We start from the raw sequence: 24,230 nt of genomic DNA on the forward strand, positions 1-24,230 counted from the left end.
CTATGGGCACTACTTGAATTTTATTTCTTTCAGAGCTCTTAATGATTTTGAAAGAATAATTTGTGGATAGTATATGTTCATCAACATCATCAGTGGTGTTTATGGAGCGCTTACTGTGTGCAGAGCACTGAACCAAGGGCGTGATATAGTACAACAGGGTTGGTAGGCATGTGTCCTGCCCATATTGAGTTTACAGTCTAGAGGGGGAGACATACACTGATTAAAAAATATCCTGATCCATCAATCAGTTGTAATTATTGAGCACTTCATGTGTGTAGAGCACTGAACTAAGCGCTTGGGAGAGTTGGATATATTGTGGGCAGGGAATGTGTCTGTTTATTGTTATATTGTCCTCTCCCAAGTGCTTAGTACAGTGCTTTGCACACAGTAGATGCTCAATAAATACGACTGAATGAATGAACAGAGTAGGTAGACACGTGCCTTCCCATAACCAGTTGGATTAGAGCTCAGGTCCTCTATTGTCACTCTACTGAGCCATACTGCCACGTACTGGCCACCCTTGAGGATGGCCTCCATCTCCAGAACAGCGTCAGGCCAAGGTTTATTCCAATGAAGCTAGGAAAAAAAAATTCCATCTTAATTACTTTTCCAAATTGAAATTGAAAGGCCTGTTGTCTCATATAAAATTTATTCCAGTCCAGAATATGGGATCCTGAAATCAGTCTTTGGACAATATTACTTTTTTTATGGTATTTGTCAAGTGCTTACTAGGCACTGGGCACTGTACTAAACACCGAGGTAGGTACACACTTGTCAGGTTGGACACAGTCCATGCCCTACATGGGGCTCACGGTCAAATCCCCATTTTATAGACGAGGTAACCGAGGCACAGTGAAGTGACTTACCCAAGATCACATGGCAGACAGGTGGCCCAGAGAAGCGGCAGAGCTGGGATTAGAATCCAGGTCCTTGTGACTCCCAGGCCTGTGCTCTGCCCACTAGACAACACTGCTTCTCATTTATTTATTCAAATTAAATTGGGGGAAAAAAACCCCATCTGAATTCACTTTCCAAATTAACGGGCTTTTGTCTCACATAAAACGTTTTCCCATCATTAATATATGATCCTGAAAGGCCTTCATCCTAAAGTTAACTGCCCAGTAAATGGGTGAGTTAAACCTTTCCCCATGGTGGTAGGTTCCAATCCATGTCTTTTGAGGTTGATAGGTTTACCAAAAGAAAAATGATCTAGCGCATCCAACGCAGTGATTTCTGCAAAAGAAGAAAACGTTGCCCTTGAGGGATCCAGGCATGAGAGAGACTTATCTTTCCCTATTTGTTCACTCTCTATGTACTTCCTAAGCTAATAAATGGAATTTTTCATGTTGTTTTCCTTAAATGGATCAAGTATATGTGAACACAGTAGGTAGCGTGACCTAATGAATAGAGCTTGGGTCTGAGAATCAGAAGGACCTGGATTCTAATCCTGATCCTGACACTTTTTGCCTGCTGGATGCCTTGGAGTCAGTCACTTCACTTCTCTGTTCCTTGTTACCTCATCCATAAAATGGGGATGAAGACTGTGCGCTCCATGTGGGACAGGGGCTGTGTCCAGCCTAATTAGCTTATATTTACCCTAGCGCTTAAGTACAGTGCCTGACACATAGTTTGCGCTTAATAGATGCCATAAATATAAACAAGATAAAAAGGTAAAGTCTTAGGTCTTGCTCCAACACTGCTCCATGCCCAGCCCTGCTCCTCATACTTATAGCTTATATCTACCCCAGTGCTTAGTTCAGTGTTTGGTACAAAAGTGGTTTGTTTTCTTTAATATATATTTTTTTTCCTCAAATGAAGCAGGGAAGCAGTGCGGCCTTATGTACAGAGCACGGGCCTGGGAATCAGAAGGACCTTGGTTCTAAATCTGCCTCTTCCAGTTGTCTGCTGTGTGACTTGGGTAAGTCACTTTTCTTCCCTGAGTTAACTCAACCAAAATGAGGATGAAGACTGAGAGTCCCAAAAGGAGGAGGGACTATGTCCAACCTGTGAGCTTGGATCATCCCTAGCACTTTGTGCAGTGCCTGGTGTCTAGTTAAGTGCTTCACAAATACTATTTTAAAAAACAAAGTATGAGCCCTCCTGTAAAGAAGCAAATTCTAGCCCCCAACCCTGGGACCCTCACAGCAAAATTGAACCACCATCCATCCCACTGGCAGGAATCTTTCCTTTTTTATTTCGGGGAATGTGTCTGCTAATTTTGTTGTACTCTCCCAAACTCTTAGTCCAGTGCTCTGCATATAGTGAGCGCTCCACAAATGTCATCAATCGACTGATATTTAATCTAAATCTCTGCCGGCAGGGGGAAGCCTTTTTTGAGGTCAACTGAGTTCTTCAACAAGCACTCAAATATCGACGTATGTCCTCGGTTCATTTATTCCCGATTATTATTATTATGATTATCAAGCACCCGACATCGAGTCATTTCCGATTCATAGCTATTTTATGCATATATTTTCTCCAGAACGACCTGTCTTCAGTGTGGTTCAGTGGAAAGAGCACGGGCTTGGGAGTCAGAGGTCATGGGTTCTAATCCCAGCTCTGCCACTTGTTAGCTTTGTGACTTCGGGCAAGTCATTTAACTTCTCTGTGCCTCGGTTACTTCATCTGTAAAATGGGGATTAAGACTGTGAGCCCCACGTGGGACAACCTGGTCACCTTGTATCCTTCCCAGTGGTTAGAACAGTGCTTTGCACATAGTAAGCGCTTAACAAATACCATCATTATTATCAGTGACCTTGCTAATGGTTCTTCCGTTATTCATGACCTCCAGAGTATATTCGTGAATGACCAGTTTTTAATCTATATTGTTCATTTCTCTTGCCTCCTCTGGGATGTCTGTGCTTTTTTGTCCGTTTGCCTGACTCCCCTATTAGACTGTGAGCTCCTGAGGGACTGTCTATTCCTTTCATCGTGTGCCTCCTGAGTGCCCACACAGTGCTCGCTCCAAGACTGTCATCTTTTTGTGGGCCGGGAATGTGTCTATTGTTCTATTGTACTCTCCCAAGCGCCTAGTACAGTACTCTGCACCCAATCAGCACTCAATAAATCCATTTGAATGAACACACAGCCACTTTCCGGCTTCCCCTGCTGGCAGAGGCACAAGGCGTCGAACTCACCTGTAGGATCCAGACGAGACGTAACTCCAGTCTGAAATGATGAACTTCTCCTGGATTTGCCTGGAGAATTTCCTGCTGGATTTTTCCCAGTACACTTCTCCTGCCCTGCTCTGGATAGGAACGTTCTGCCTCCAGGGAAGAGCGGGCAAAGGTGGAAAACCTTGTTTTCTCGCAGTTCAATCAATCAATTGTATTTTTTGAGCACTTGCTGTTGCAGAGCACTGTACTAAGCACTTCAGAGAGTCCACTAGAACAAAATCGGTAGACACGTACCCTGCCCACAATGAAATTAAAGTCTAGGGGGCAGACAGACAGTAATATAAATTGATCAATTATGGATATGTACGTAAATGCTGTGGGGTTAACGGGGGATGAATAATGGGAGCAAATCAGGGTGACAAAACAGGGAGTGGGAGGAGAGGAAATGAGATCTTAGTTAGGGAAAGACTCTTGGAGGAAGCTTCCCCAGTTACTTCCTCAGGAGATACTCAGCCCCCTCAGAACAACGTGTGCTATTTGTTAAGCACTTACTATATGCCAGGCACTGAACTAAGCACTGAAGTAGATACAAGCTAATCAGGTGTGACATAGTCCATGTCCCACGTGGGGATCACAGTCTTCATCCCCATTTTACATAGTAAGTGCTTAATAAATACGATGGATTGATTTTATACAGATGAGGGAATTGAGGCACAGAGAAGTAAAGTGATTTGCCCAAAGGCACAAAGCAGACAAGTGGAAGAGCTAGGACTAGAACTCAGGTCTGTGCTGTATCCACTAGGCCCCATTGCTTCTCTTGAAGCCACCTACTTGAGAAGAATGAAACATGAAAACTAGGATGTAGGGAGAGAAGAATAAGGATAAGCTGGAGGGAGAAAGCTGTTAGAGCCCGGAGACCGGGAGTCAAAAAAAACTGGGTTCTAATCCCCGCTCCGTTGCTTGTCTGCTGTGTGAAGTTGGACAAGTCAGTTCACTTCTCTGGGCTTCAGTTACCTCATCTGTATAACAGGAATGAAAACTGTGAGCCTCCTGTGGGACAGGGACTATGTCCAACTTGAGCTGTATCTTCCTCAGGGTGTAGAACAGTGTCTGTCACACAGTAAGCCCTTAACAAATATTATAAAAACAAAAAGTGGAAGTGCCAGGCCCAGACTGGGGACAGGCCCCAGCAGCCTCAGGCTGCCATACCCACCTTGAGGTGGATGTCCAGGATCTAAACAACTTCACTCCACTTTGGTCAAGAAGGATGTAGACTAATACACCCTGTTTATTGGCTGCCTACAGCACATCACAGAAGATCTTGACATCCATGAACTCATCCATCAAGTTGGCCAGCACCTGGAGTGGGACCCGGCAGGGTGCTTATTTTTTTCCTTTTTCAATGGTATTTGTTAAGCACCTATTGTGTGTCAAGCACTGTACTAAGTGCAGGGAGCAGGTTAATTTGGTCAGATAGTCCTTGTCCCAAATGGGGCCCACAGTTTTGGTTTGAGGGAAAAAAGAGTTTCCATTTTCCACTTGAGGAAATGGAAGCCCAGAGAAGTGAAGTGACTTGCTCAAGGTCACATGGCAAGCAGTTGGCAGAGCTGGGATTAGAACCCAGGTCCTTCTGATTCCCAGACCTGGGCTCTGTCCAGTAGGCCACGCTGCTTCTCTTTATCAGAGACAAGGTTATATTTCACCCCCGGCACACTGACTCCCAGAAGCCAGGGGCACAACCCAGGTCCTTTTGATCCTGGGCCCGGGCTCAGTCCCCTAGTCCATGCTGCTTCTTGTTATCAGTGACAAGGTTACACTCCTCCTCTCCCACTGACTCCCACTCCCCAAAGCGAGAGGGATGATGGGGGAATCAAGTGCTTAGTCCAGTGCTCTGCACACAGTAAGTGCTCAATAAATACGATCGAATGCTGGGAAGAGGGTTGTTTCATCCTGAGTTCACAGAATCTCAATATTGTTTCAGTGTCTTTAGTAGTCATGTGGAGGGGCAAATAATTCCACTAACTGAGGCCAAAAAATTCAATTACTTGGACTTTAAAGGTAAGGAGTTTTCTTCTGCCCTTCAGTGTGTAGAATTTGCTAGTGTAGGCTTGATCTAAAATCCTCATACTATTAGAGCCCACCCCACATTCCCCATTTATCTTGTACCTCATTATGGGCCTTAGGATCTGCAATTTGTGCTTAAGTTGCTATCTCTCTAAGTGACTTAACTCATGCCACAGAAAGTAGCTTTTGTTCAACTGGGAAGGTTGAAGACCTTAGCTGCTTAGCTGCTTAGCCAGCTGAAAGACCAGAGGGCTCTTGGCACTCAACTGAAACCAATCCAAGAATTTCCAAACTGATAATTGATCTCTGGGATGTCAGTGTCAGCTCAAATCCATGAATATGCCTGGCCTGTTATTAATCAGTCTATCACTCAATGGCATTTATGTAGCGCTTATTATGTGAAGAGCGCTGTACTAAGCGCTTGACACTACTAAGCACGGGCCGAGGAGCGACAGCCCCATTGGCTGCGAGCGGTAAAGGAGCTGAGAAGCAGCGCGGAAAGAGCACGGGCTTTGGAGTCAGAGGTCATGGGTTCGAATCCCGGCTCGGCCACTTGTCAGCTGTGTGACTTTGGGCAAGTCACTTAACTTCTCGGTGCCTCAGTTCCCTCATCTGTAAAATGGGGATTAAGACTGTGAGCCCCACGTGGGACAACCTGATTCCCCTGTGTCTATCCCAGCGCTTAGAACAGAGCCCGGCACATAGTAAGCGCTTAACAAATGCCAACATAATACTAAAGGGGGCGGAAGGGGGAGCGAGAACCTCATTGGCTGGGGCGGCCGAAGAGCGAGAGCCCCATTGGCTGGGAGCGGTAAAGGGGCGGAAGGGGGAGCGAAAACCTCATTGGCTGGGGCGGCCGAAGAGCGAGAGTCCCATTGGCTGGGAGCGGCAAAGGGGCGGAGGGGGAGCGAGAACCTCATTGGCTGATCGGGAGCCCAATTGGCTGGGAGCTGCAAAGGGAGAGAAGGGGGAGCGAGAACCTCATTGGCTGGGCTGGACCGAGGAGCGAGAGCCCCATTGGCTGGGAGCGGCAAAGGGGCGGAAGGGGGAGCGAGAACCTCATTGGCTGGGGCGGCCGAAGAGCGAGAGCTCCATTGGCTGGGAGCGGCAAAGGGGAGGAGGAGCGAGAACCTCATTGGCTGGGGCGTGTCGGGCGCTGGGCTGCCGCTGGTGGGTTCACGTGTTCGCAGCCTGCAGCCTTTGCGCTCGCCCGTTCGCCCCGTCTGCTCGCCAGCTTGCCCCAGCTCGCCATGTCCTTCATCCCGGTGGCCCAGAGCTCCGACTTCCCCATCCAGAACCTGCCCTACGGGGTCTTCTCCAGCCCGGACAGCGTAAGTTTCCCTCCGGCAAATAATCATGATGACATTTGTTAAGCGCCTACTTTGTGCCAAGCCCTCTTCTAAGCGCTGGGGGAGATACAAGGTCATGGATCATGGGTTCTAATCCAGACCCCGCCGCTTGTCAGCTGTGGGGCTTTGGGCAAGTCACTTCACTTCTCTGGACCTCACTGACCTAATCTGAAAAATGGGCATAATAATAATGTTGGTATTTAAGCGCTTACTATGTGCACAGCACTGTTCTAAACGCTGAGGTAGATACAGGGTAATCAGATTGGGAGACACACAATCTGATAATCACTCACAGTCTGATAATCAGGGTAATCACGTGAGACTCAGTCTTTATCCTCATTTTACAGATGAGGGAACTGAGGTACAGAGAAGTTGTGACTTGCTCACAGTCACACAGCTGACAAGTGGCAGAGCAGGGATTCGAACCCGTGACAAACCCATGCTGGTTCCACTGAGCCATGCTGGGGATGAAGACTGTGAGCCCCAGCTGGGACAACCTGATCACCTTGCATCTCCCCAGCGCTTAGAACAGTGCTTTGCACATAGTAAGTGCTTAACAAATACCACCATTAATGAATTACAAGGTCATCAGGTTGTCCCACGTCAGGTGATTTGCTTCATCTACAAGCAATCCCCCTTAAATCTGCAGTTAATAATGATGGCATTTGTTAAGCCCTATGGGTCAAGCACTGTGCTAAGCGCTGGTGGAAGATGCTAATGATAGATAGAAGCTAATGGGGTTGAATTTAGCCCCACAGTCTTATTCCCCGCTTTCCAGAGGAGGCCCAGAGAAGTGAAGTGCCTTGCCCAAGGTCACACAGCAGACAGGTAACTGAGGTGGGATTCGAACCCAGGTCCTTCTGATTCTCAGGCCTGTGCCCTAGCCATTAGGCCATGCTGCTTCTCCGTATTTCCAGCTCTGATTTCACTCTGTCTCTGCAGTCGCACATTTCCTCCTGCCTTTGGGATATCTCTACTTGGATGTCCTCCCATCTCCTCAAACTTAACATGTCCAAAACAGAACTCATCTTCCCACCCAAACCCTTGGCTTTTCCATCACTGTAGACGGCACCACCATCCTTCCCGTCTCATGAGCCCGTAACCCTGGTGTTAGCTTTGACTCCGCTTTCATTCAACCTACGGATTCAATCTATCAGTAAATCCTGGCAGTTCGATCTTAAAATCCACCCTTTCCTCTCCATCCAAACTGCTGCTACATTAATGTACAATCACTCATGCTATCCTTGCTTGATTACCGTATCAGCCTCCTTACTGACCTCCCTGCCTCTGTCTCTCTCCACTCCAGCCCATATTTCACTCTGCTGCCCGGATCATTTTTCTACGGAAGCGTTCAGGCCCTGTTTCCCCCCTCCACAAGAATCTCCAGTGGTTGACTCTCCACCTCCACATTAAACAGAAACTCCTCACCATTGGTTTTAAATCTCTCCATCACCTTTCCCCCTCCTACCTCACCCAGAGAAGCAGCATGGCTCAGTGGAAAGAGTCTGGGCTGGGGAATCAGAGGGCATGGGTTTGAATCCCGGCTCTGCCACTTGTCAGCTGTGTGACTGTGGGCAACTCACTTCACTTCTCTGGGCCTCAGTTACCTCATCTGTAAAATGGGGATGAAGACTGTGAGCCTCACGAGGGACAACCTGATTAGCCTGTATCTACCCCAGCGCTTAGAATAGTGCTCTGCACATAGTAAGCGCTTAACAAATACCAACATTATAATTACAACCCAGCCCGCACACTTTGCTCCCCTATTGCCAATCTTCTCGCTGTACCTCCATCTCGTCTGTCTCGCCGCCGCCCCCTCGACCACGTCCTGCCTCTGTCGTGGAACGGCCTCCCTCCTCAGATCTGACAGACAGTTACTCTTCCCCATTTCAAAGCCTTACTGAGGGCCCATCTCCACCAAGAGGCCTTCCCTAAGTCCTCCTTTCCTCTTCTCCCGCTCCCTTCTGCATCACCCTGACTTGCTGCCTTTATTCATCCCCCTCCCCCAGCTCCACCACACCTATGTACATATCTGTCATTTATACATTTATATTAATGTCTTGTCTTCCCCTCTAGACTGTAAGCTCATTGTGGTCAGGGAAGGTATCTGTTGTTCGATTGTACTCTCCCAAGCACTTATTGACGTCCTCTACAGAGAGTAAGCGCTCAGTAAATACGATTGAATGAATGAGTTAGTTATGGACAGGGAACCTGTCTATTCATTCTATTGTACTCTCCCGATCACTTAGTATAGGGCTCTGCACCTAATAAGCACTCAATAAATACCATGATGAAGGAGTCAGGGATTGGACGCATCAGGAGTGAGTTGGAAATGGGCAAACTGGGATCACAAAAAGTAGTAAAGAGGAACTTGTTTTCGTAAAGAAAAAAAAGTATTATCCTAGTACCTCACTGCTCATCTTCCCCTTTCCACGGTCTGTCCTCTGGATTCTTTCCAAATGCTCTAGAGGATTTATTATTCATTCAGTCGTATTAGTGAATTCTCAATTCCTCCACCTTCCGCAATATTCCTGAGGACTTAGGAATGAATCCCTCACTCCTCCGCTGCTGCTTTCCTCCTCTCAGAGCGTGGTTATTTGGTTGACTTATTTTGATTCTCAGCCTTTCATGTGTGAATCTGAGTAGGGGAAGGCGTCGAACAGTGGTATTTAAGTGCTTACTATTTGCCAGGCACTGTGCTAGTCGCCAGGGTGGATGCAAGCAAATCAGGTTGAACCCAGTCCCCTGTCCCACATGGGGCTCATAGTCTTAATCCTCATTTTACAGATGAGGTAACTGAGGCCCAGAGAAGTGAAGTGACTTCGTAGAGAGGGACGTCAAAGGGACGTTTATAAAACCAATGACCTCAAATCAAAGCAGGCTTGGCCTTGGCCCTAGATTTCTGAAGGAGTTGGCTGTGTGTGTGAGGATTCATTCATTCAGTCGGTTTTATTGAGCACTTACTGTGCGCAGAGCACTGTACTAAGCGCTTGGAAAGTACAATTCAGCAACCAATAGAGACAATCCCTGCCCACAACAGACTCACAGTCTAGAAGAGGGGAGGCAGACATCAAAACAAGTCAACAGGCATCAATAGCATCAATATAAATGGAATTATTGATCTACACACATCAATTCGGGCAGCCGAGCTGGGGGTCAAACTCAAAGACCAATACCTCAAAGCAGCTGCCGAGAAGCCCCTGGTGTGTGGGGCCAAGCAGATAAAATGGACGAGAGAGATGGTTGCCCTTTTCCGGTTCTGGCTCCATGGCTCCCCTCCGCCTCCTACTCATCTTCCTCCCAATTCCTTTCTTGCCTCATGCAAAAAATCAAGGACTTGCCTGGGGTGGGGAGCTATCATTTGCCTAGGAGTGCACCTGACTGGTGAAATTGCCAACACCTTTGCACACCTTTTTAAGGGCATTTAACATCTCAATGGTATAGTTAATCAGCAACATCACCGGGACTTTGCCCTATGCAGGGCATTATACTGGTCCCCTCCTGGGTTCAGGGTTTCTGTTGGCTTGGCTAAATAGTCGATTTCTCAATACTAAAGACATCAGAGACCACTTGCCACCAACCAGGATGTTGCAATATAACAGGGATCATTTCTAAATCCAACAGAAATGCAAACAGTGTTTCAGCTGCGTATTTTTGTTAGCCCTGCCCAGCAGATTGAGTCTCCTCCAGAGCCTGGAAATTTCCTAACCGAATTGTCCTGCAGAAAGGCCCATTTTGGCCCCGATTTTCCTCAGGGTAGAATGTCCGGCAGAGTCCAAATCTTTCTCAGGAGGTCTGGGCCGGGTTAAGGTCCAGGGAAGCAGCCGGGACCTAGTGGGAAGAGCCTGGGCCTGGGAGACGGAGGGCCTGGGTTCTACTCCTGGTGCAAACCATCTGCTCAGATGTGACCTTGGGCAAGTCACTTGACTGTGCCCTCAGTGTCCTTATCTGTGAAAAGGGGTTTAAATATCTCTTCTCCCTCCCCCTTAGACTGTGAGCTGCACGTGGGAAAGAGACTGTCAGATCTGATTATCTTCTATCTACCCCAACATTTAGCCAGTTTTTGGCATGAAATAAGCCCTTAACAAAGACCACAACAATAATAATTCATTTAATCTGATGAATCGAGCATTTACCTTGTGCAGAGCACTGTATTAAGCGCTTGGGAGAGGACAGTACAGTGATAGACACATTCCCTGCCCACAATGAGCTTACAATCCAGAGGGGGAGATGGACACTTATCAGTAGGTCAGAGAAGCCTGGACCACAACTTCTTCCGTCTACGAGATCGAGAGGAGACGAGATTGAAGTTGACACCGTTCTGAAGAGCGTGGATAGCTTGAGCGTGAAATTAGTCTTTTGGGTTCCACTTGACCAGGGTGAGGAGACAGTCACTGGGGGTTGAGTGTGGTGGATAGGACAAATGAAATTTTATTATCTCTTGGCCCCCCTAAAGAAATACAGGGATCTGAGCACATCTGAGGAGATCTGAGGCAGGGAATGTGTCTGTTTGTTGTTCTAGTGTACTCTCCAAAGCACTTAGTACAGTGTTTTGCACACAGTAAGTGCTCAATAAATACGACTGAATGAAGAGGCAGACCTGGCCAGAGACTGACCACTGGCATGCTGCAGGAGAGGGGAGGGAAGAGCCTTTCCCATCCCTGCCTGTGCCAGCCTTCATGCTATCTCTCCTCACTCCAGTCCGGACTTCACTCCGTTCCCCAGATCATTTTTCTATAAAAACGTTCAAGTCATAATAATAATAGTTGTGGTATTTGTTAAGTCCTTACTATATGCCAGGCATATAGTACTAAGTACTGAAGTGGATACAAGTCAGTCGGGGTGGACACAGTCCTTGTCCCACATGTGGCTCACAGTCTCACTCCCCATTTTGCAGATGAGGTCACTGAGGCCCAGAGGCGTTGCCCAAGGTAATACATTCATTCAATAGTATTTGAGCGCTTACTATGTGCAGAGCACTGTACTAAGCACTTGGAATGTACAAGTCAGCAACAGAGACAGTCCCTGCCCTTTGACGGGCTTACAGTCTAATCGGGGGAGACAGGCAGACAAGAACCATGGCAATAAATAGAGTCCGGGGGAAGAACATCTCATAAAAACAATGGCAACTAAATAGAATCAGGGTGCTGTACATCTCATTAAACAAAATAAACAAATTAAATAGGGTGATAAAGATATATACAGTTGAGCGGACGAGTACAGTGCTGAGGTGGTGGGATGTGGGGGGGAGGAGGAGAGGTAAAGGGGGGAGAAGAGGGTTTAGCTGCGGAGAGGTGAAGGGGGGTAGAGGGAGCAGAGGGAAAAAGGGGGGAGCTCAGTCTGGGAAGGCCTCTTGGAGGAGGTGAGTTTTAAGTAGGGATTTGAAGGGGGAAGAGAATTAGATTGTCTGAGGTGAGGAGGGAGGGCATTCCAGGACCGCGGGAGGACGTGGCCCAGGGGCCGACGGCGTGAGAGGAGAGACCGAGGGACGGTGAGGAGGTGGGCGGCAGAGGAGTGGAGCGTGCAGGGTGGGCAGTAGAAAGAGAGAAGGGAGGAGAGGTAGGAAGGGGCAAGGTGATGGAGAGCCTTGAAGCCTAGAGTGAGGAGTTTTTGTTTGGAGTGCAGGTTGATAGGCAACCACTGCAGGTGTTTAAGAAGGGGAGTGACATGCCCAGAGCGTTTCTGCAGGAAGATGAGCCGGGCAGTGGAGTGAAGAATAGACTGGAGCGGGGCGAGAGAGGAGGAAGGGAGATCAGAGAGAAGGCTGACACAGTAGTCTAGCCGGGATATAACGAGAGCCTGTAGCAGTAAGGTAGCCGTTTGGGTGGAGAGGAAAGGGCGGATCTCGGCGATATTGTAAAGGTGAGACCGGCAGGTCTCGGTAACGGATCGGATGTGTGGGGTGAACGAGAGAGATGAGTCGAAGATGACACCGAGGTTGCGGGCCCGAGAGACAGGAAGGATGGTCGTACCATCCAGGGTGATAGGGAAGTCTGGGAGAGGACTGGGCTTGGGAGGGAAGATGAGGAGCTCAGTCTTGCTCATGTTGAGTTTTAGGTGGCGGGCCGACATCCCGGTGGAGACATCCTGGAGGCGGGAGGAGATGCGAACCTGAAGGGAGGGGGAGAGGACAGGAGCAGAGATGTAGATCTGCGTGTCATCTGCATAGAGATGGTAGTCAAAGCCGTGAGAGTGAATGAGTTCCCCAAGGGAGTGAGAGTAAATGGAGAACAGAAGAGGGCCAAGAACTGACCCTTGAGGAACTCCAACAGCTAAAGGATGGGAGGGGGAGGAAGCGCCAGCGAAGGAGACCGAGAATGACCGGCCAGAGAGGTAAGAGGAGAACCGGGAGAGGACGGAGTCCGTGAAGCCAAGGTGAGATAAGGTATGGAGGAGGAGGGGACGGTCGACAGTGTCAAAGGCAGCTGAGAGGTCAAGGAGGATTAGAATGGAGTAGGAGCCATTGGATTTGGCAAGAAGGAGGTCACGGGTGACCTTAGAGAGAGCAGTCTCGGTAGAGTGCAGGGGACGGAAGCCAGATTGGAGGGGGTCCAGGAGAGAATGGGAGTTAAGGAATTCTAAGCAACGAGTGTAGACGACTCGTTCTAGGATTTTGGAACGGAAGGGTAGTAGGGAGATAGGGCGATAACTGGAAGGGGAAGTGGGGTCGAGAGCGGGTTTTTTTAGGATGGGGGAGACGTGGGCATGTTTGAAGGCAGAGGGGAAGGAGCTATTGGAGATTGAGTGGTTAAAAATAGAAGTTAAGGAAGAGAGGAGGGCAGGGGTGATGGTTTTTATAAGGTGAGCGGGAATGGGGTCCGAGGTGCAGGTGGAGGGGGTGGCATTTGCGAGGAGGGAGGAGATCTCCTCTGAGGATACTGCAGGGAAGGATGGGAAAGTAGGGGAGAGGGTTGGTGGGGGGGGTGACTTTGGGGAGCTCAGACCTGATTGTGTTGATTTTTGTGATGAAGTAGGTGGCCAGATCTTTGGGGGGTGAGAGATGGGGGAGGGGGAGGAACGGGGGCAGACAAGTGGCAGAGCCATGTTTCCCCACTCCTCAGGAACCTCCAGTGGTTGCCCGTCCACCTCGAATTGAACAGAAATTCTTTAATGTCGGCTTTAAAGCAATCAATCACCTTACCCCCTCACTATTCTCCTACTACAACCCAGCCCGCACACTTCGCTCCTATAATGCCAACCGTTTCACTATACCTCCATCTCGTCTATCTCGCCACCAACCTCTTGCCCACATCCTGCCTCTGGCCTGGAACTCCCTCCCTCCTCATATCTGATAGACAATGACTCTCCCCTCCCTTCAAAGCCATATTGAAGGCCCATCTCCTCCAGGAAGCCTTCCCCGACTAAGCCCTCTTTTCCTTTTCTCCAACTCCCTTCTGGGTCACTTGCTTCCTTTATTCATCTCCTCTCCCAGTCCCACAACACTCTTGTGCATATCTGTAATTTTTTTTCATATTAATGTCCATCTTCCCCTCTAAACTGTAAGCTGGTCATGGGTGGGGAACATGTCAATCATATTGTTTTACCATACTCAAAGTGCTTAAATCAGTGCTCTGCCGACAGTAAGCACTCAATAAATACCACTGACTGACTGACAGCCTGAACACGGGAAGCAGCAGGCCCCCGCCCAAGTGACAGAAACTCAATTCCATTGGTAGGGCAGCACTGTAGGCCCAGGTAGCAGATGAGATAAGAGTTCCTCTGTCAAATAAAATAAGGACAGCTCTGATAGATAAGATAAAAGTAACTCTTCAGATCTTTTGGGAAAGCCTGGATTGGAGATTCAAGGGCTTTTCTTCCAGCCTCTCCCAAAGGAGTATGGTCCGTGGGGTTGGAAAGGAGATTTCATTCTTTCGATGGTATTTATTGAGCAGTTACTGTGTGCAGAGCACTGTATTAAGCAATTGGGAGAGTACAATTCAGCAATAGTCACATTCCCTGCCCACAGCAGGCTAATAGTCTAGAGTGGGGGAAGACAGATATAAATACAACTAAAGAAAATTACAGATAGATACATAAGTGCTGTGGGGCCGGGAGGGGGGAAGAGCAAAGGGAGCAAGCCAGGATGGCACAGAAGGGAGTGGGAGATGAGGAAAAGTGGGTCTTAAGACCCATTCCCAAGCTTCTAAAGAATAATAATAATAATGATTATGGCATTTATTAAGTGCTTACTATGTGCCGAGCACTGTACTAAGCGGCTCTGGAGTCAGAGGATATGGGTTCGAATCCCGGCTCTGCCACTTTTCAGCTGTGTGACTGTGGGCGAGTCACTTAACTTCTCGGTGCCTCAGTTCCCTCATCTGTAAAATGGGGATTAACTGTGAGCCTCATGTGGGACAACCTGATTACCCTGTATCTACCCCAGTGCTTAGAACAGTGCTCTGCACATAGTAAGCGCTTAACAAATACCAACATTATTATTGTTTTTAAGCAGTGGGGAAGTTACAAGCAAATCTTGTTAGACATAGTCTGTCCCACATGAGGCTCACAGTCTTAATCCCTATTTTTCAGATGTGGTCACTGAGGCCCAGAGAAGTGAAACGACTTGCCCAAGGTCACACAGCAGACAAGGGTGAGAAGCAGCATGGCATAATGGATAGAGCACGGGTCTGGGAGTCAGAAGATCATGGGTTCTAATCCCGACCCTGCCACATCTGCTATGTGTCCTTGGGCAAGTCACTTGACTTCTCTGGGCCTCTGTTACCTCATCTGTAAAATGGGGATTGAGACTGTGAGCCCCATGAGGGACAGGGACTGTATCCAACCCGATTAGCTTCTTTCCACCCCAGTGACTGGCACATAGTAAGCACTTAACAAATACCACAATTTTATTATCAAGTGACAGACCCAGGATTAGAACCCATGACGTTCTGACTCCCAGGCCTGGGCTTTATCCACTAGGCCACCATGCTTCTCTGTACGTGCTGTGGGAAGGTTCCGGAGGGGAAGTGTCTTCCTCAGGAGGAATTGGTCCAGGCTGGGACCCCTCCACAACCCCCTGATGGTGTTGGGCTTCTCAGGGAAGCGGGTCAGGGTCGGTCAACCTGGGTTCCCTCTGCGGAACGCCGAGCTTGGAGCGGGCAAAGACCAGGGTCTAAGAAAATATTTGTGGAATTTGCAAAGGGGGAAAAGAAAAAAGCTGTTTACCGAAGAACTCTGTGTGCCTAACTGGTCTGGAGTGGGGGAGGCCAGGCCAGAGTCCCGCTGAGACCGGCCTGAAGTTCAACCGCTCGGCTCTGGAGATTCCTCCCGGCTGACAGGCCGTCCTCCTCGCCCTCCTACCTCACCTCACTACTCTCCTACTACAACCCAGCCTCTTTCCTCTAATGTCAACCTACTTACTATATCTTGATCTCGTCTATCTCACCGTCCTCTCACCCACATCCTCCCTCTGGCCTGGAACGCCCTCCCTCCTCCAATCCGACAGACAATGACTCTCACCCCCAGCCCCTTCAAAGTTTTACTGAAGGCCCATCTCTTCCAAGAGGCCTTCCCTGACTAAGCCCTCCTTTCCTCTTCTCCCACTCTGCGTCATCCTGACTTGCTTCCTATATTCATCCCCCATCTCGTCCCCACAGCACTTACGGCCATAACTGTAATTTATTTATTTCTATTAATATCTGTCGCCCCCTCTAGACTGAAAGCTCATGTGAGCTGGAAATGTCAGTCAGCCAGTCATATTTATTGAGCACTTATTGTGTGCAGAGCATTGTACTAAGCACATGGGAAAGTACGGTAGAACAATAAACAGACACATTACCTGCCCACAACGATCTTACCGTCTATGGGGCAAGCTTACAATTTAGAGGACTGTGTCTGTTATGTTGTTATATAGTACTCTCTGTATATTGTTATACAGGGAGAGAGTTGAGGGCAGAGACTCGAGTTGACTGCACGGAAGGCAGCAGTGGTAAACCACTTCTGGATTTTTCCCAAGAAAACCCTATGGATCCACTACCAGAACAATTGCAGCTAGAGAGCGGGACGTTCTGGGAGAGATGTGTTCGTGGTGTCGCTTCGGGTCGGAAATGACTCGACGGCATAAGACAAGACGAGGCTCGATCAGGAGAATGTTGTGAGTAAATCACGTCTTTGGCTTCCCTTTTCCCAGCCAAGGCGGAGGATTGGCGTGGCCATTGGGGACCAGATCTTGGATCTCAGCGTGATCAAGCACCTGTTTACCGGGCCAGCCCTGTCCAAACACCAGGATGTCTTTGAGCAGGTAAGAGACGAGCTTTCTTGAGGCGCTTACTTGTCTTGGATCAGATTTTCAAGTTTCTGTGGTTCTTAGCAGACGATCCAGAGAGAGTATCTGTTTCAGTGTCCTTGAAATAGATATAATCAGTAATAGGAATTAGTAAATTACTAGTCATTAGTAAATTACTAATAGTAATAGAAACAGGACATCACCCTGCTCCTCAAAAAACTCCAGTGGTTGCCCATCCACCTTTGCATCAAACCATTGGTTTTAAAGCATTACATCACCTCGCCCCCTCCTACCTCACCTCACTACTCTCCTTCTACAACCCAGCCCACACACTCCGCCGCAACCCATCCCGGACAACCTCAGGGCCCCCCCGCCGCCACAGGGACATTTGGTCATGAGCTCTGGGACTCTCTCGGCCGCTGGCCGCTTGACTTTGAGTCTGATCGGGTAGGGTCGGCTCATCCCCCGACCCTGGTCATCGCCTGCTTATTAACACTATTGTAGTGTGTCTTACTGTACCATGTTGCTATATTAGCGATTTCGCTTGTTATTGCTTATTGTCGTCAGACTTTGAGTTTGATCAGGTCGCCCCTTAATCGAGTCTACCCCCGACCCTGGTCATTGCCCTTTTATTAACACGACTATATTGTATCATACTGTATCATGTTGCTATATTAGCACTACTGTATTGTATCATACTGTATCATGTTGCTATATTACCGATTTCGTTTATTACTGTTTATTGTTGTCAGTGCTGCCACCCACCTCTCTGGCCTCGCCATGTCCCTCCTCCCCCCCCCCCTCCCCTTCCTATCCTCCCCTTCCCCTCTCTCACTCAGCTCTTTCCCGCTCTCTCCTCTGTCTCCTCCCCCCCTCCCCTCCCCCGCCCTAGAACCCCACTTTACCAGCGCTACCCCTCTTCCCCCTCCCCCTACTCTTCCCCCCACCAAACCCCCTCCTCACCCCCTCCCCCCTTCTCTCTTCCCCACCCACGCCCCATCCCAGTCCTCTTGTCCCACCGCTACCCCCATCCCCCTCTCCCCTTCCAGGGCCCCGCCACCTCCTTCCCATCCAAACCCTCCCCTTCCCGCCCTTCCCCCCCTCCCCACCTTGCACCCACAGCTACTTTCAAGTGTGGCCTCTGGAACCCCCGCTCTATTACAGGTAAGCTACCTTTCGTCCATGACCTTTTCCTCTCCCGCTCTCTCCTCCTCCTCGCCCTTTCGGAAACGTGGCTCTCTCCCGAAGACACGGTCTCCGCCGCCGCTCTCTCCAGCGGAGGCCTCTCCTTCTCCCACTCCCCCAGACTCACCGGTAAGGGAGGAGGCGTCGGCTTCCTCTTCTCGCCCCGTTGCCGCTTCCACACTATCCCTCCTCCCCCCACCCTTCCCCTCCTTCGAAGCCCATATCATTCGCCTCTACCACCCCCTCCAGTTACTTGTCGCCATCATCTACCGCCCTCCCGGTCCCACCTCCGACTTCTTCAACCACCTTGACCCCTTTCTCACCTTCCTTCTCTCCTTCTCTCTGCCCACTCTGATCCTCGGAGACTTCAACATCCATATGGATGTACCCGACGACTCCTCTGCCGCCCGCCCGCTATCCCTCCTCGACTCTGCCGACCTCCTCCTCCACCATACCGCGCCCACTCACCGACTCGGTCACACCCTCGATCTCGTCATCTCCTACCGCTGCACTATCTCCTCCCTCACCGACTCTGAAATCCCTCTCTCTGACCATAACCTTCTCACCTGCCTCATCTCTCACACTCCCTCCCCCTGCAAATCTTCGCTACTGCCCCACAGAGACCTCCGCTCTCTCGATCCCATCCGTCTTTCCAATAACATCTCTCCTCACCTTGCCGCCCTGTCCTCTCTTCCCACTCTCGACGATCAGGTCTCCGCTCTCAACTCCACCCTCTCTACTCATCTCGACTCTCTCGCCCCCCTTTCCCTCCGCCACTCTCGCTCCACTAACCCACAGCCCCGGATCACCTCCTCTGTCCGCCTCCTACGCTCCTATGCTCGATCTGCTGAGCGCTGCTGGCGAAAGTCCAAGCACCAAGCCGACCTCACACACTTCAAATTTATCCTTTCCTGCCTTAACTCTGCCCTCTCCTCCGCCAGGCAAAACTTCTTCTCCTCCCTCATCGACACCCATGCCCGTCACCCCCGCCGATTGTTCCGGACCTTTAACTCTCTCCTTAGGCCCCCTGTTCCTCCCCCTCCCCAATCTCTCACCCCCAATGATCTGGCCACCTATTTCCTCACAAAAATCAACACGATCAGGTTTGAGCTCCCCAAAGTCACCCCTCCGCCTCTCCCCTCCCCCCGACAAACCCTCTCCCCTACTTTCCCATCCTTCCCTGCAGTATCCTCAGAGGAGATCTCCTCCCTCCTCGCAAGTGCCACCCCCTCCACCTGCGCCTCGGATCCCATTCCCTCTCACCTTATTAAAACCATTGCCCCTGCCCTCCTCCCTTCCTTAACTTCTATTTTTAACCACTCAATCTCCAATGGCTCCTTCCCCTCTGCCTTCAAACATGCCCACGTCTCCCCCATCCTAAAAAAACCCGCTCTTGACCCCACTTCCCCCTCCAGTTATCGCCCTATCTCCCTACTACCCTTCCTTTCCAAAATCCTAGAACGAGTCGTCTACAATCGATGCTTAGAATTCCTTAACTCCCATTCTCTCCTGGACCCCCTCCAATCTGGCTTCCGTCCCCTCCACTCTACCGAGACTGCTCTCTCTAAGGTCACCCGTGACCTCCTTCTTGCCAAATCCAATGGCTCCTACTCCATTCTGATCCTCCTTGACCTCTCTGCTGCCTTTGACACTGTCGACCGTCCCCTCCTCCTCCATACCTTATCTCACCTGGGCTTCACGGACTCTGTCCTCTCCTGGTTCTCCTCTTACCTCTCTGGCCGGTCATTCTCGGTCTCCTTCGCTGGAGCCTCCTCCCCCTCCCATCCTTTAACTGTTGGAGTTCCTCAAGGGTCAGTTCTTGGCCCTCTTCTGTTCTCCATTTACACTCACTCCCTCGGTGAACTCATTCGCTCTCACGGCTTTGACTACCATCTCTACGCAGATGACACGCAGATCTACATCTCCGCCCCTGTCCTCTCCCCCTCCCTTCAGGCTCGCATCTCCTCCCGCCTCCAGGACGTCTCCACCTGGATGTCGGCCCGCCACCTAAAACTCAACATGAGCGAGACTGAGCTCCTCATCTTCCCTCCCAAACCCGGTCCTCTCCCAGACTTCTCTATCACCGTGGATGGCACGACCATCCTTCTTGTCTCTCAGGCCTGCAATCTCAGTGTCATCCTTGACTCGTCTCTCACGTTCACCCCACACATCCTATCCGTTACCAAGACCTGCCGGTTTCACCTCTACAATATCGCCAAGATCCGCCCTTTCCTCTCCACCCAAACGGCTACCTTACTATTACGGGCTCTCGTTATATCCCGGCTAGACTACTGTGTCAGCCTTCTCTCTGACCTCCCTTCCTCCTCTCTCGCCCCGCTCCAGTCTATTCTTCACTCCGCTGCCCGGCTCATCTTCCTGCAGAAACGATCTGGGCATGTCACTCCCCTTCTTAAACACCTGCAGTGGTTGCCTATCAACCTCCACTCCAAACAAAAACTCCTCACTCTAGGCTTCAAGGCTCTCCATCACCTTGCCCCTTCCTACCTCTCCTCCCTTCTCTCTTTCTACCACCCACCCCGCACGCTCCGCTCCTCTGCCGCCCACCTCCTCACCGTCCCTCGGTCTCGCCTATCCCGCCGTCGACCCCTGGGTCACGTCCTCCCGCGGTCCTGGAACGCCCTCCCTCCTCACCTCCACCAAACTGATTCTCTTTCCCTCTTCAAAACCCTACTTAAAACTCACCTCCTCCAAGAGGCCTTCCCAGACTGAGCTCCTCTTCTCCCTCTACTCCCTCTACCACCCCCCCTTTACCTCTCCGCAGCTAAACCCTCTTTTTCCCCTTTTCCCTCTGCTCCTCCACCTCTCCCTTCCCATCCCCACAGCACTGTACTCGTCCGCTCTACTGTATATATTTCCATTACCCTATTTATTTTGTTAATGAATTGTACATCGCCTCGGTTCTATTTAGTTGCCATTGTTTTTACGAGATGTTCTTCCCCTTGACTCTATTTATTGCCATCGTTCTTGTCTGTCCATCTCCCCCGATTAGACTGTAAGCCCGTCAAACGGCAGGGACTGTCTCTATCTGTTGCCGACTTGTTCATCCCAAGCGCTTAGTACAGTGCTCTGCACATAGTAAGCGCTCAATAAATACTATTGAATGAATGAATGAATGGTGCCACTAACCTTCTCGCTGTGTCTCCATCTTGCCTGTCTCACCGCCGACCCCTCGCCCACGTCCTGCCCCTGGCCTAGAACGCTCTCCCTCCTCAAATCTGACAGGCAGTTACTCTCTACCCCTTCAAAGCCTTATTGAAGGCCCATCTCCTCCAAGAGGCCTTCCCAGACTAAGCATCCCTTTCCTCTTCTTTCACTCCCTTCTGCGTTGTCCTAACTTGCTCCCTTTGTTCGTTCCCCATCCCAGCCCCACAGCACTTATGTACATATCTGTCATTTATTTATCTGTGTTGATGCCTGTCTCTCCCGCCCCTAGACTGTAAACTCGCTGTGGGCAGGGAATATTGCTGTTTATTGTTGTACTTGCCCAAGCACTGAATGCAGTGCTATGCACCCAGTAAGTGCTCAATAAAAACGATTGAATGAATGAATGAAGTCCTTATGGCAGGCGGGTGGGAGGGGCTGAAATGTGTCCACTCCAAGGACACATGGATGCCCAAAAGACAAGGATCTACTGAGAAACAGCATATCCTAGTGGCTATAGCCCAGGCCTGGGAGTTAGGACGTGGGTTCTAATTACGACTCTGCCACTTGTCTGCTGTGTGATCTTGGGCAAGCCACTTAACTTCTCAGTGCCTCAGTTACCTCATCTGTAAAAGTGGGGATTAAGATTGTGAACCACGTGTGGGACAATATGATGACATTTTATCTACCCCAGCGCTTAGGACACTACTTGGCACGTAGTAAGCACTTAACAAATACCGTAATTATTATTATTATTATTCACTTCTGCAGGTCTCAGTTCCCTCTTCTGTAAAATGGGGATTAAGACTGTGAGCCCCATGTGGGACAGAGACTATGTCCAACTTGATTGCCTGGTATCCACCCCAGGGCTTAGAACACATCCTGGCATTTGGGATCCTTGAACCTGGGCCCTAACTGTAGGCTGACCTCCTTCTTGTGCCCGGGCCAGTTGGGTACCAAGCCCAGGTGATTCTCTGTCATGGTTGGGAAGTCTGTCAGGGACTCAGTAGGGCAAAAAATCTGCCCTTTCTCTCCATCCAGACTGCTATCCTGCTGATCAAAGCTCTTACCCAATCCCACCTTGATTACGGCATCAGCCTTCTCACTGACCGCCCGGCCTCCTGCCTCTCCCCACTTCAGTCCGCACTTCACCCTGCTGCACGGATCATTTGTCAACAGAAATGTTCAGGCCATGTTTCCCCACTCCTCAGGAAACTCCAGTGGTTATCTGTCCACCTCCACATAGAATAGAAACTCCTCATCATTGCCTTTAAAGCACTCAGGCAGTTGGCCCCCTCCTACCTCACCTCATCAATCTCCTACTCCAACCCAGCCTGCACACTCCACTCCTCTACTGCCCGTGTACTTATTGTGTCCCGATCTTGTCTGTCTTGCTGCCAACCCCTTTCCCACGTCCTCCCCTTGGCCTGGAACTCCCTCCCTCTCCATATTCGCCAGACCACCATCCTCTCCACCTTCAAAGCATCATTAAGGTCACATCTCCTCCAAGAGGCCTTCCCCGATTAAGCCCTCTCTTTCCCGGCTCCCTCTCCCTTCTGCCTCATGTATGCACTTGGATCTGTGACTTTTGAACTTTTGATCTTCACCCCGACCCCTCAGCACTCATGTACATACCTTTATTATAAATTATAAATTATTTATTCCTATAAATGTCTGCCTCCCCCTCTAGACTGTAAGCTCATTATGGGCAGGGGATGGATCTGCTAATTCTGTTGGATTGTCCTCCCCCCGAGCACTTAGAGTGCTCTGCGCATAGTAAATGCTTAATAAATGCCATTGATTGATCAATTGAGATGCATGAGAACTTCCTTTCTCAATTCAGGGTGGCCTGTCGGCCCTTTTGAAAAACCATGTTTCTCATTTCAAAGTTGGCCCTTCCTCGGTCAGGAGAGGCTGGCAGAGTGAGTGAGAGGCACCTTTGCCAGAAGGGCCCGTCTCTCCCCAATCAGTCAATCGATCAGTGGTATTCATTGAGCGCTTACTATGTGCAGAGCACTGTACTCAGTACTTGGGAGAGTACAATCCAACAGATTAACAGTCACGTTCCCTGACCGCAACGAGCTTTCAGCCTGGAGGGGGAAGACAGACATTCATAGGAATAAATTAGTAATTTATAATATAAAATTTGAAGATATGCAGGGAACGTGTTTGCTAATTCTGCTGTATTGTACTTTCCCAGGCACTTAGTACAGTGATTTGCATATAGTAAATGCTCAATAAATACCATTGATGTGTACGTAAATACATTAGAAGCAGCATGGTCTAGTGGATAGATCCCAGGCCTGGAAGTCAGAAGGACCTGGGTTCTAGTCGCTCCACCACTTGTTTGCTGTGTGACCTCGGACAAGCCACTTCACATCTCTGGATTTCAGTTACCTTATCTGTCAAATAAGGATTAAGAGGGTGAGCCCCATGTGGGATGGGGCCTGTGTCCAACTTGATTACCTTGTATCTCCCCCACCACTTAAAACAGTGCCTGGCACATAGTAAGCGCTTAACGAACAGCATTTAAAAGAAAAAAGTGCAGTGGGGCTTTGGATGTGGTGAATAGCAAATGTCCAAAGAACCCAGATCCAAGCGCATAGATGAGGCAGAAGGGAGAGTGAGCTGGGGACGTGAGAGCTTCACCGGGAAGGCTTTCTGGAGGAGGTGTGACCTTAATCGCCAAAGAGACGAAGCTTGGTGCGCCACCAGGAAGCTCGCCCGAGCAGCAGGAACTGGGGCCCCGAGGCCAGCATGAACAGTCCCTAGACCGTAAGCTTGCTGTGGGCAGGGAATGCGTCTGCTTGCTGCTGCATCGTGCTCTCCCAAGTGCTTTGTCCAGTGTCCTGCACCCAGTAAGCGCTCCATAAATGCAACTGACTAAGCAGAGTCTGCCTCTGTCTTCCTAGCCAACCCTCAACAGCTTCATGGGACTGGGCCCCGTGGCCTGGAAGGAGGCCAGACGCACCCTCCAGAGCCTCCTCTCTGCGGCCAGTACCACCCTGAGGGATAACGAGGACCTGCGCCGACGGTGAGCCGGACCCCCGCCGCGGGATCTCGGGTTCAGAGAAGGGCACCGGGTACACGCTCATCGTACTCTCCGGGCTCCTGTCTTGGTTTAGTCGG

General features: G+C 49.9%; 1 protein-coding gene across 1 annotated transcript in view; it reads left to right on the forward strand.

The window, feature by feature from the left end:
- The first annotated feature begins 6,357 nt into the window (after positions 1-6,357).
- FAH (fumarylacetoacetate hydrolase) overlaps positions 6,358-24,230 on the forward strand; it is a 44,937-nt gene continuing 27,064 nt past the window's right edge. The window contains exons 1-3 of the mRNA XM_029066356.2: positions 6,358-6,511; positions 16,659-16,769; positions 24,014-24,135. Of these exons, the coding sequence (XP_028922189.1) occupies positions 6,431-6,511; positions 16,659-16,769; positions 24,014-24,135 (314 nt within the window). The 5' untranslated portion in view covers positions 6,358-6,430. The remainder of the gene's footprint in view (positions 6,512-16,658; positions 16,770-24,013; positions 24,136-24,230) is intronic.

This window comes from Ornithorhynchus anatinus, chromosome 5 (assembly GCF_004115215.2).
Source record: "Ornithorhynchus anatinus isolate Pmale09 chromosome 5, mOrnAna1.pri.v4, whole genome shotgun sequence".
NCBI lineage: Eukaryota > Metazoa > Chordata > Mammalia > Monotremata > Ornithorhynchidae > Ornithorhynchus > Ornithorhynchus anatinus.